The following is a 13,977-nucleotide window of genomic DNA, read 5'->3' on the forward strand; positions in this document are numbered from 1 at the left end:
AAAGAGAGAAGTGTTAGTGAAGTCATGAAAGGAGAAACAGGTTTGATAACTGCTACTTAATACCTGACACAGTTGAAGCATATCAACATAGTGCCATGCTTGACTTGTTAGCTTTCTGTAGAAGGTAGGAGATTTCCTCACAGACCCTGTACAGGCCCTGTCCCATGAATTCAGACACACCACAGGCTGTGTGTTCTGAAACCAGTGAGCATCTATGCAAGGCCTGGGCAGCTAGAGAGGTGAGGTGGAATCCTGACTTAGTTGCTGCTGGCCACGAGATCGGGGCAAGCGACCCAACTTCTCTGTGCCCCATGGTAATTCCCGACTGGAAGGGTGCAGTGAGGGCTGACTACAGAGCAGTAACATGTGTGAAGTGCTGAGCACGGCGCCTCATGGACTGGGTGGACAGCTGTCATCCTTACGCCACTGTGGGCTACAGAAAGCTCTCGCTTGGTGAGCTGGTCTTCATGCTATATCCCATCATCATCATTGCTATAAAAGGACCAGCTGTGTTTCACATCTTTAGAGATACATTTTCTGTTAATACAGCATCAGCAGTTAAAACAATGCAACAACTCCTTGGCTGTCTCCTCTTCCTCCTTTACTGCCCACCAGCCCCTCCTACCCCCACATGTATCCTTCTGGGTATTCTTTTCTCACCACACTTGCTGCTTGGTGATCTCATCCATTGCCTTTAATCCATGATTTATATTTCTAGTCTAGATTCTGAGCTCCAAACTTGAGTGTTTTCACTTAAGTGTCACATCAGTCTTAAGCTTAGCAGGTCTAAAATGGAATACTCAAATACATTTTTGTGAAATGGTGAATGGATGGGTGTTGGATGACCCCCAACGGCCAGAATCCTCCTTCTTCTCGCCAGTGGACCCAGCCCAGGGTGTTTGTTATGTGTCAATAACAGTCAGTGGCATTATATCACTGTATAAATATCTGTGGATCTGTTTTCCCTACTCTTTTGAGAGTGCTCAGACCTCTTGAGGATGGAGATCACATCCTAGTCATCTCCAGTTCCCTTGAAGAAGCCTCCCACAATGCCTTGCACGGAGTGAATATGTATTAATGGCTGGTTGAATTGAATTTTTGCTGAACGCTTCCCACATTCATCAAAAGTTCAAACTTTCGGTCCAAGAAGCCTCATCTACAGTACAATGGCCCCAGTGTACTTCTCCCTCAATGCCAACAAGGCCCAAATGCTGACATTGGAGGCACACTAGCCCCTTTCCTACAGCTCCTGCTTCTGCTCCTGTGGTTTGGCACCATTCACCAGCCTCCCTCAATTCCAGGATCTTGGCAGTTGGATGAAACCATACTAGGTATACCCAGAGCTGGAAGATGAAGGGAACTGACAGCACAAAGAGGTACTCACCCACAGGCCATTCTAAGAACCCATTTTGTTCCTTTCTCTTCACTTCTGCATGGGGAGAGGGACCTCCTCAACTCATCATCTCCTTCCACATCAATACATAGGGGCATCTCTCATGGGCCCCTATAACCCTCAGTAGGGGTCCCACAGGGACAGGGACAGTCTTGCTGGGACAGGCCCTGCTTGCTGGGACCCTTCTTGGTGCAGTAGAGCTGTACTGTGGATTGAGTGGGCCTCACTCGGGGGAGGGAGTGGGGGAAGAAGACTGGCAGGTGGGAGTGAGGCTGGCACAGGTTTCCTTTCCATGCTGCAAATGCTCAAACAGCCCCTGTGACAGTGACCTGGTACCAACTCCCTGCCATTAGATCCCTCAGCATTTCTTCTCCCCTCTCCACCTGCAGATCATATATCCACTTTCACACTCCCAGGGCCATACAACATTCTGTGCATGTTCCGAGGGGCTGCCTCTAAGTCTACCTTTTTCTCCCCAAGCTAGGAGCATATATCCAAATTGAGTGAACGAGTGATACTTGTGTAGGGACAATCTTGAATTCTACCTGATTAACACTTAACTTTTAAAAGACAATTGGCACCATCCTGCCCACAGTTACCTAAACTGAGAAAAACTATTTGGATCCTGTGAGGGGTGGTACAGAGGAAAAAAAGAAAATTACAGCACATGGAGATGTTCAGAAAACAGTTGTTGACTATGACATGGGGGCTAAATGCCTGGCCCAGATGCAATCATTTGAGTTAGAAATTTTGCACTTAAGTTTGGTTGTGCTGATATTTAAGGGACAACTAAAATCTAATTCTCTATTACCCTTTTCTTAATAGTTAATAATTACTAAGCGCTCATTGCCTGCTTTATGGAGCATACATGCTTCAAATCCTACTCAAATTAATTCTAAAAGGCAGTTATAGTCCTGCCTGAGATTTATATTGAGTATTATTTAAAATATGGACCATTAGTTAGGAATTAAAAATAGCTACAGTGAGATTTTTCTTATAACAGCACTTTTCAAAAGCCAATTCTAAAGTTCTTGACAAATCATGTGCTCTGAAAAAATATACATTTCATGAATCAGTCTTGATTGGTCTAATGGTCTAAGGACATAAAGCCCAATATTAATTAACACCTATTTGATCCTGCAGATATAGGGCTAAGGAATCCTAGAAAGAGCAATATCTCTGAGAAATATGTTTCTAGCATAATAACCAAACAAACAAACCCTGTTGGGAGGAAAGGAATTAATAGAATAATAGGATATCTGCTGGTAGATCTAGATACAAATAGGTCTGCAAAAAGGTACACAGGGTAAAGAAAGCAGTATGTCTTTTCATCAATTTTTGATCTTTGACTATTTTATACACTTTTTTTTTTAATCTTTGGGGATTTCCTTTTTGCAATAGATTTCCCTTTGCATGAGGCAGAAGCTTATTAACTCTTTCACAATTTCTTTTCCTTACGGGAGGATTATCAGGTTACTGGATACTCCTGTTGGAATTAGTACCAGTACTACTCTTTCCCATGAATTGAGGTAGTAACGGTTTTCCTATCAGCAGTATTCCAGGAGTCTACTTGGTACCAGAAATCTCTCCCATGAAGTTGTGTTATGTTTGGATTGCACATGTGTGGATACACCGTGGCTCTGAGATTTGATCCAGGTTCCTTGAATCCTAGGCATAAATGGCTGATGGTCTGAGCCACCCCTTTTTCTCCAACCTGCTTCCCTGTGTCCTTACTGTGCAGGCCCTGTCCCTTACAGAGCCATGCTGCAGAGTCAGAATATTGGTACTGTTTCAGTGGACTGACATTCACCCTTGGCACGTCAATTCCCCTGTCTCTAGTTTTAGAGCTCAAAGACCTGGACCTGACCTCTTTCTGGCAGCACCAAGTCAGCAGTTTGACCTCAATCAAGTCACTTAATGCTCTGAGTCCCAATTTCCTCTTCTGTGAAATGAGAATAACAATTAGTGCCTGCTCCTGCTTACAGAATTGGTGTCTGTTCCTTAAATCTACCTTCATCCATTCCAGAAACATTTATTGAGAATTTCCTACTTGTAAGGCATGGGGACAAGGGATGGATGATAGGACATCTGCCCTGCAGAAGCTCTTTGTCAGGTGTTGAATGGATCAAGGAAGATGATATGCACATTTAAAAAAATAACTTTACTTCACATCATAAGGTTAGCTATTATTTTAAAAATGGAAACTAATATGTGTTGATGAGGATGTGGAGAAACTGGAACCCTGGTGCCTTGCTGGTGGAAATGTAAAATGGTACACAATATCGTGGTTCCTCAAAAAGTTAAAAATAGAATTACCTTATAATTTAGCAATTCTCCTTCTGTAATTTCCACCTGTAATTCTACCCAAAGGAAGTAAAAGCAATGACTCAACAAAGATTTGCAAACCAATGTTCACAATAGCCAAAAGGTGGAAACAACCCAAATGGCCATCAACAAGTGAATGGGTAAATGAAATATGGTCTAGGGCTTCCCTGGTGGCGCAGTGGTTGAGAGTCCGCCTGCCGATGCAGGGGACACGGGTTCGTGCCCCGGTCCGGGAAGATCCCACATGCCGCGGAGAGGCTGGGCCCGTGAGCCATGGCCTCTGAGCCTGCACATCCGGAGCCCGTGCTGCGCAACGGGAGAGGCCACAACAGTGAGAGGCCCGCGTACAGCCAAAAAAAAAATGGTCCATACAAACAATGGAAGATATTTAGCCTTAAACAGGAATGAAATCTGACACATGCTACATCATGGATGAACTTTGAATACATTATGTTAAGTGAAATAAGCCAGACGCAAAAGGACAAATTTTGTATGATTCCACTTATACGAGGTACCTAGGCAAAATCATAGAGACAGAAGGTAGAGTGGAAGTTACCAGGGCCTGGCGGGAGGAAGGAATGCAGAGTTAGTGTTTAATGGGTACAGAGTTTCAGTTTGGATTGATGGAAAAGTTCTGGTGATGGTTGCACAACATTGTGACTGTATTTTAATGCCACTTAAAAATTGTTTAAATGGTAAATTTTATGTTATGTATATTTTACCACAATTTTTTAAAAATTGGGGGAATTCCCTGAGTCCAGTGGTTAAGGACTCCACACTTTCACTGCCCAGGGCCTGGCCAGGTTCAATCCCTGGTTGGGGAAACTAAGATCCCACAAGACACGTGGCACGGCCAAAAAAAAAAAAAAATTATAATCCCTAAAATGTTACACAAATGCAGGTTTGTTAACTTGAATTAGGATTAATGGGATTTGGTTTATAATCAGCCCCTCTTTTAAAAAGTGCAGTATGCGTGAAATTACTTTGTCATTATTTATTATGTGATACTGAAGAGTGAGCCAGATAAACTTCAGTGATTACTTATGCCCCATCCTTCTCTAAAAAGAATTTAAGGTTGTTTACCCTAAACACATCAGAGTAATGAGATCAAATCCAATTAACATCAGACAAAATATAGAAACTAAGATATAAAAGTGGAGAAGACAGAACAGATGGCTTATCAGCAACTGAGCAAAACTTTCAACTGTTAGCCTTCCAGGAGACAGAGAACGGTTTATATTCATCAGACCTTTTATTAATGCTTAAAATATCACTGATTTCAACAAGGTCATTGTATGGGTCCATAGTGTTTCATGTTGTTACCATTTATAGTTCTGGGAATTTATTAAGCAATTATGCAACACCTAACCAAAACAGAAAAAGGGTGTGAAACTAAGAACATGTTTTCCTAAGTCTGAACCCTCAGGACCTATTCAGTGCTGAATGAAACGGGCTCCTGGACATTTCTCTTCCCCGTTGGCCAACTCGGTCTCCTGAACGTTCCCCTCGGCTCCTGCATGGAGTCTCACCGTAGCCTGGAGTGACAACCATCTCCTCCATCTGGCTCCCCCTGACTCCCACACTTCCCACCCAGACCCTGCCCCAGCACCTGGTTCCCACAAGGCCCCGGGTGTAGCCACGACTCCTAGCCCTGCTCCTGTTTCCTTCCTCCTGGAACACCCTCCTGTCTTGCTGCAAGTTGGCACCTCTTACACAGGACAGTCCAGATCTCACCTCCACCAAGACCCCTCCAGCCCATGCTGATTCCTTCTCCTTGCCATCCTATTGTACATGCAGTCACACATTCACTGTTTAGTTAATTGAGGGTGTAAATGGACAGAAAATCTTACGACCTTTGCTTCTTTTCTTATGAGAAATGAGAAGCAAGGTGTGATTAGACCAAAGACCACATCATACATTTTATTTAAAATGATTTATTTACAACGGAGTATTACTTAGCCATAAAAAGAAGCGAAATTGAGTTATTTGTAGTGAGGTGGATGGACCTAGAGACTGTCATACAGAGTGAAGTAAGAAAGAGAAAAACAAATACCGTATGCTAACACATATATCTGGAATCTTAAAAAAAAAAAGAGTTCTGAAGAACCTAGGGGCAGGACAGGAATAAAGATGCAGACGTAGAGAATGGACTTGGGGACATAGGGAGGGGGAAGGGTAAGCTGGGATGAAGTGAGAGAGTGGCATGGACCTATATACAGTACCAAATGTAAAACAGATAGCTAGTGGGAAGCAGCTACATAGCACAGGGAGAGCAGCTCGGTGCTTCGTGACCACCTAGAGGGGTGGGATAGGGAGGGTGGGAGGGAGACGCAAGAGGGAGGGGATATGGGGATGTGTGTATATGTATAGCTGATTCGCTTTGTTATACAGCAGAGGCTAACACACCATTGTGAAGCAATTATACTCCAATAAAGATGTTAAAAATAAATTTTTAAAAAATGATGTATTTATAGAGTGACCTATGAGAGCCAGTAGGGATACTCAGGATGATCTAATTCAGCCTTTTGACACATGAAGAAATGGAGACCCTGAGAAAGAAAATGTCTTGCTCAAAGTTACCCTACATATTAGAAGCAGAAATAGACTTGGAAACCTATTTTCATGAAACCCAGTATTTTTATATCACCATGCTAGTTTCACTTTAATTTGTGTTTTATTTCATAATCAGCAAACAGGACTTTAGATGCACCCCAAACATAGGCCAAGAGGAGCAACATAATGTAGTGGGAAGAACACGGACTTTGCCAAAGCCAGAGACCTTGGGCAAGTCAGTGCATGGCCCTGGGGCTTTCTTTTTCCATCTGTAATATAAGGATTAACTGATGGTCTTTTTTTTTTTTTTTTTTTTTAACTGATGGTCTTTAAGTTTATATCTGCTTCTGGCATTTTATGAATGTACTAGACTGTTGGCCCAGCCCCACCAAAGAATTTACAAGTACTGGGAGCGCATACATCGCTCACCTTTGCTCCCTCCTCCACACTGTCATCCTCGGCCTGGGACAGTTCCCTGTCCTTGTCCCCTTGCTTGCTTTTTTCAAAACTGATTAAACTTCACTCAACTCAAGATCGGCAGTGTCCCCTCCCTTCTGTGCTCCTGACTCCTCTGGCTACCTGGTACCTATCACTCTGCACAGGAGTCACTGATTTTCTTGTCTCTGCCATTAGACTATGAACTCCTTAAGGCCTGGCATTTTGGTACATTTCTCTATCCCAAGTGCCTATCATGGTGCCTGGCTCATAATAGGGAGCTAGTACACGCTTGGTAAATGGATCTAATGGTTTTTGTCTGGGAAGCAAGGATAAGACTGTGGTACTAATTTCACCTGAAGCTGTTGGAAAGAGTTTTCATGGAAAAGGGAGAAATGGAACTTTCAGGAATGACTAGAATTTGAAAAGAAGTATAAAATAATGATACCATTGGCCTAACTAAAGGGGGGTAGGTGGCTCAAAGGAATGGATCAGCTCAGTGTTACTTAGCTAAATAAGGGAACATCCGCATTAGAATCATGTGGGGTGCTTGTGAAAATTACAGATTCTACCTCTGTATTTCATCCATTGCTCCCCATTCTGAATCTGTGGCTCTGTACTTACCTTTTGAGCAAGCCCCCTAGGAAGATTCTTTTCACATGAATGGAGAGTCTTGAAATCCTGGGAGGAATATTGACAGTTGTGGGCAACTGAAAGCTATTTTAAGTTTTTGAAGAGGGAGAATGATGGCATAATGGACTTGAAGCTTTAGGAAGGGCATAGACTGGAGATCTGTAAAATAGATTGATGGGAGTGAGATCTCAGAGGCAAGAGTGAGCGGCTAGGAGTACACCAATGTATTCAAGATGAGAAGGCTCGGGAGTTTGCTCTGTATTGGTGGCGTCGGCAATAGAGAATAAGCAGGGACTCCAAGAGGTGTGTTCAGAGATGAAAAGATGAGGCTTGGTGACAGATTGAATGTAAGCGATAATGGCAGGGAGGAGTTTGCAATGACAACTGTGTTTTAGGGACCCTAGAGTATGACCCTTCCACCGATATGCATGCTGTTTCTGTCTGATGAGTTCTATTTCAGCCTGAGGTAATGAGGTGTCTGGGAGGCATCCAGGTGAAGACATATGTAGACCATTTGCAACATGGGCTTGAGCATGACCAAAAGTCTGGCAGGAAAATGATGATGTGGGAGAGTCAACAGCATGAGGGAAGAAGAGGGAAGGAAGTCTGGAAACCTGAGTTCAGACCTTGGGGGAGCAGCAACATTAGACACAAGGAGGAAGATGAAGCAAGGAAGGAATAGAGAAGAAACAGAGAGGTGGGTGGTGAATGAAGATTGAATAATAAAGAGAAACCAAAGGAAGAGAAAGGTTTAAGAAGATGAGTATCCATTACATCAGATGCTCTAGGGTTTGAAACGGATAAGAATAGACCTTTCCATTTGGCAAAGAGGGTATTAGATGAAAACTAGCTTTTTTAAAGTGAAAATCTATAATACTTTCTGACGCGAGTGATATGATAGAATACAAGGAGTAAATGAAATCTCTTGACGGCAAATTGTATTGACAGGTAATGACCAAAAATATATTTCTAACAGACTGGTTTCCAAAAGGATACTCTTCTATTGGAGAGCTGGGAAATTGGGGAGGGGGCGAGGGGCAAGGGTTAAAAGGGGGAGCAGATTAAGGTGTGTGGGCAAAGAAGAAACTTATCAGGAGATCCTAACATGTACATACTACATTAATGATCTTGCTTACCAAATAGGGCTGCATTCATTTTTTTAAAAGTCTTTCCTTTCTTGCCTCTCGCTTACGGTATCATCTTAAACAAACACGAGCTGTCATATAGGATGGAACCAGATCTCCAAAGCTCTTTTTTTATGCTACCTTGAAATATGGCTTCAGAGAAGAAACAGTCCCTTAAAACACATTATGCCTCCATTTTCTCCTTAATGACCTGGGGGTATGGGTGAGGGGAGAACCACTTTTACATGTAAAACAAAGCCAGAGTATACATTTAGTGTAGACTACATTCATGCGGGCTGATCTGGCGTTGTGAACCCCATCCTAATTACAGCGTTCCACCTCTGGGTAGATGTCCACCAGGGCATAAGTTGCTCTAGGTGTTTAAGGTTTTAAAATGACTTGAGTACTCCCGATGTTTTCTGTTTTTCATCTACATTATATATACTTGATGACTTTAGATATTAAATCCTTGATTTTTTTCTGTGAACAAAGTTATGTGCTTTGGAATAATAAAGCAGGCAATCGTCAGCTAGAATCATCGATTCTCTCCCATTTTATAAAGCTTTTTGAAAGGAAAACAGAAGAAAGATAAAAGAATGGTTAACAGTGGTATGAACTTTTTTTTTTTAATCTGAACAGAAATGAAGGCTACCAGTGTTCAGGAGACTTTCTATTGTTGGAGTTTTATCCATTGCACTCAAATAAGTAAAATGAAGCAGTTGGAACTGGGATATGACCTGACAAGGGACTTTTTTTCTTCTGAGTTGTGGATTTTTTCTTGTGTCAGATTCGTAAAGACTCCTAGGGGTCTCTAAGTTCTTATATTAACTGTTGGACGATAAGATTGATTTCTGCCCACCACCTAGTTGTTTCTGCCTTGTGACTTCATTTAGTCGTCAACACATTCTTAAACAGCCTTGCCAAGTTGCTTAAGCCCAGTGCTTCACGGAGACATAAGAGGCTGGCTGTACTCTGGCTTTCTATGAATGCTTAACTGTTGCTGTGGTCGTACTTTATGTCATGGCTCATAGAAACAGACTGGTATTGAGGCCTATATTTCCTTCTGACATAGTAACTATCATCATTTCAGGATGATTTACAAAAAGCAAAGGAACCTCTTACTCAGAGACACCGTTAAGCTAAATATGATCTTAGAGTAACTTTTCTGGTAGAATTATACTTCTTACAATTGTATCCTTGGTCAATGGCTATCCTTTATCAGTCTTGCCTTATAACAAGCATTTATAAATAGATATGGAAATTGTCATTTTTAAGAAAAAATAATTGTTGAGCTATAAAATAGGTAGATTATAGCATTTATTTATATCTCTCAAATGGGGTTTATATGTCATTACCTCCAGTAACATTCATTTTAAAACGTCATGTAAACTATTTTTTTTAATTAGAAAAGCAGTAGATGTTTAAAGTTTTTGTTTAAATCAAAGATTGAAAAAGGGTGCAGAATAAAATGTAAAAATTCTCCTCTATTTCTAGTCTTCAGTATCACTTTCTAAAAGCAATCACTGTTAACAATGTTTTTTTTAATTTATTTTTTATTGAAGTATAGTTGAATTACAATGTTGTGTTATTACTGCTGTACAGCAAAGTGACTCAGTTATACATATATATATACATTCTTTTTCATAGTCTCTTCCATCATGGTTTATCACAGGATATTGAGTATATTTCCCCAAGGTCCTAGTGCTATACAGTAGAACCTTGCTATTTATCCATTCTACATATACCGGTTTGCATCTGCTAATCCCAAACTCCCACCCCTACCCTCTCCCACCCCCCTTGTTAACAATGTTTTAAGTTTCTTTGCATGAATTTTCTAAGCATATACAATTTTACATATATGTATGCATATACGCTCATTTTACACATAGTATAAATTTTATACAAATAGTCACTCTGCAAACTGTTGTACATCTTGGTTATTTTTTTAAATTCACTTAAAATACATTGACTGTGTCATGTCAGCATGATTCAGTCAGCTTCATTCTTTTTAAAAACTGCATAGCATTTCATTATATATATGTACCATAATTGAAGTAATTTCCAGTTTATATCTGGTTGTTGTCGTTCTATTGTTCTAATTACAAACAATGAACGTACTTAGAAGTGAAATTACTGAGTCAAGGAGCATGTGTTTTAAATTTTGGTGAGATATTTCCAAGTTATCTTGCACAAATCTGTACTTTCACCAATGTTATCCGAGTGTGTTTCCATATCTTCATCTGCCGGTCTTCCTTTGAGGTTTACAATGTCTGCCATATTATAGAAGTTGAAAATTGTACTTCTTTTTAATATGTTTTTGTTGGATTCATATATATTGAGCATTTTTTTCATAAGACTAATAGCCATTTATGTATTTGTGTGAATTTCCTACATTGTGTCCTTTATTTGTCCCTTGTCATACCCATTCTTATGAGAGGAAAAGAAACTCTTTTCTAGGGTAGGCTACTGTTTAATAGATAATCCACTAACAGCTCACAGGAAACCATAAATGTATATATTCTACATGTGAACAGTTGTACTGATTCACTTGGAGGCCTGAAAGAAAGCCCTAAAAAAAGTATGGCCACACAGCCTGAGGAGAGAAAGAAAGCAGTCTGTCTGGTGATAGATGTGGGGACTGGCCTCACTCTTTCTATTAGTTTTCTATTGCTGCATCAAAAAATGACCGCAAGCTTAGCAGCTCAGCCCACAATTGCCCTGGGACAGGAGTCCAGGCATAACAAGACTGGCTTTTTGCTCAAGTCCCACTGATAAAATCAAGGTGTTGGCCAGTTGCGCTTCTTAGAAGGTATCCTCTTAGGAGTTCATATGGTTGTGGCTGAATTCAGTACCTTGCAACCGCAGACTAGTGCTTCTGTTTCCTTGCTGACTGTCTTCTGGGGGCCATTTGGCCCCTAGAGGCTGCCTGCCTTCCTTGCCACATGCCCTCCCCCCCATCTCCAAACCCAGCAAAGGAGAATCTCCCTTGTGCTAACGCCTTCACATGCTTCCAACCTCTCTGACTTTTAGACCCAGACCTAAAGGGTCCATGAGATTAGGATGTGCCCAACCTGGTAATCTACCTATCTTAAGGTCAACTGATTTGGAACAAAACCGAATGACAAAATACTTTCCCAGCAGCACTTAAGTTAGTGTTTGATTGACTAACTGGGAGGATGTGTGTGTGTGTACCAGGGACCAGAAATCTTGGGGGCCGTGTTAGAATTCTGCCTACCACACCTCCCACCTGCCTTTCTCAGGGGAAGCAGACAGAGCTCATGTCTTCTGGCTGAGGAACTCAATCACACGGAGACATGGAATGCCAGAGGAAGGGAGCAGGAAACCACATGTGCAACGTAGGGATCAGGTAGACCTTCCTGACCAAGGATCCCAACCTGGTATTTCTGACTCCAGTGTCTGCCCTCTTGACCCCCTTGCTATGGCTCACAAACAGATCATTCTCTGGCTACATAAATGGATTTTGAGTCGTTTAACTTTGCCATTTCTTCTCATGCCAGTGTGATCAGAGTGTGCTTTTGTGAGATGTTGGCCTTGGGTGTTCAACAGAACGGAATGAACTGACCACAACCTAAGTAGATGAGCCACTAAGGGGAACTGTATTGATGACCATTATTCTAGAAGAATTCTAAAACACTGCTTCCCACCCCCACCCCACCTCTGTCTCTCTCTTTCTTTCATCTTCCCACCTGCTGCTGATTTAGGCGCATTATACGTGACTTGCTTGAGACGGAAGAGACTTATATAAAAGAGATTAAAAACATAATTGACGTAAGTAGATTTGGGGCGGGGGGACGTTAAGCATGTATTCAAACTGGAAAAGTTTTGTTGCAGATAGAAACTCAAAATAGTTGCCATATGTCTCTAGAATCCCCACCAAAGTTTCAGGTCTTGTAATATCACAAGTGTTTTTTTCAGTATGAATAAGAACGTTCTTATGACTATCGATTCATGTAACAAAATAACTTTCAACAGATTGTACCAATTCACATGATTCTAGCAGTGCCCACCTAGGTTCACCATATGCTTGCCAACAGTGGGTATGATAATTTAAATGTTTTTGATAAATAAATGAGAGAATTGTTTCTCATTGTTTTAAGTAGCATTTTTTGCTTGAGTGAAAATTTATATTTTCTCTATTTTCCTAAGGTAATAATCTTGAGAAATAAACTATATGTACAAAGTTATAATAGAAATTTTTTACAATAAAACATCAGAAGAAAACCAAATGTCCAGGGAATGGAATGGTTGATAAAGTCTTATATACATGCTAAATGATATATTATTCAACTGTTACAAAATAATTATTTTTAATAATATACAGCAACATTGAAATGAATGCTTGTAAGATTAAATTTAAAACAATATATGTAGAAATTTATAAGAGTCTAAAATGCATATGGAAAAACAGACTACAAATTATTTATGTACTGTGATTATAACCATATAAAACAGCTTTTTAAAAAAGTCATGAAGGAAATATAATAAGACAATAGTAATTGCATCAGGTCATAAAATAATGGGTAAGTTTTTTCCTTTCACATTTGACTTATGTGACGAATTTAAAGAATAGATTTGTTCTTCCTATAAAAATGCCATCTTATTATCATTGCCATTAAGCCATCTTCTTCTGAAGATAGGCACATGAGGAAAATAATATCAGAAGAATGTTTTTGACGGAATGGCTTTCAGGACATGTGTGCCTTACTCCCCAATTATTAAAGTGGCTAAGTCAGATCATCTCTTATATGTTCCTGTTTGTAAAACCTACCCTGTTTCCACCTCTGCAGGGATATATCATTCCAATGGATTTTATTTGGCTGAAGCATCTAATTCCAGATGTTCTTCGGAATAACAAGGAATTTCTCTTTGGGAATATTAGAGAACTTTATGAATTTCACAACAGGTACATATTCATTCAAATTATCAGGGAAAATGGAAAATAAGAGAAGGATGGAAATCAGAATGATGGAATTTGGAGATGAAAGTGCTTAGACATGTTTAGGCTTAATCAAGTAGTCCAGAGTCAGTGGATTGGATTGGGGTGGTATGGGATAAGAAGGATGTGAGAAGTGTCACAAGGTCCCCGAGGAAAAAGGGAAAAGACATTAATGGAGCATGTACTGGTGTCAGGCATCGATGTTGTATTCATTTGTGGGTTCCTTTCCTTATTTATCTACTCATGCATCAGCATTTACTGAGCACCTGTTCTGTGTCAGACACTGTGTTCAGCATTGGGAATACAAAGTCGACCAAGACGCAAGTCCACATACCTATTATCGTAGCGGAGTGCTGGGAACCAGGGTGTTAGAAAATGCTAACTGGTCAGGGAATTGTCCTTTCGGCCCAGGTCTGCTTGTGTGTTGGGTTCTAGAGAATGAGAGAAGGAAGGGACTTTGGAAATCATGTTCCAACCCTTTCATTTTACAGATGACAAAACCACAAGTTGTTTACTAACTTTACTCACTCTAATGGCCCCAGGATCACACATCTAAT

General features: G+C 40.7%; 1 protein-coding gene across 1 annotated transcript in view; it reads left to right on the top strand.

Annotated features, from left to right (window-relative positions):
- The window catches only part of MCF2L2 (MCF.2 cell line derived transforming sequence-like 2), a 217,629-nt gene that overhangs the window by 156,444 nt on the left and 47,208 nt on the right, over positions 1 to 13,977 (top strand). Inside the window, exons 16-17 of the mRNA XM_027122468.1 lie at positions 12,186 to 12,252; positions 13,272 to 13,387. Coding sequence (XP_026978269.1) covers positions 12,186 to 12,252; positions 13,272 to 13,387 — 183 coding nt within the window. The remainder of the gene's footprint in view (positions 1 to 12,185; positions 12,253 to 13,271; positions 13,388 to 13,977) is intronic.

Source organism: Aethalodelphis obliquidens, unplaced genomic scaffold, assembly GCF_003676395.1.
Source record: "Aethalodelphis obliquidens isolate GAN/ISIS:26980383/991018 unplaced genomic scaffold, ASM367639v1 scaffold1, whole genome shotgun sequence".
Classification (NCBI taxonomy): domain Eukaryota; kingdom Metazoa; phylum Chordata; class Mammalia; order Artiodactyla; family Delphinidae; genus Aethalodelphis; species Aethalodelphis obliquidens.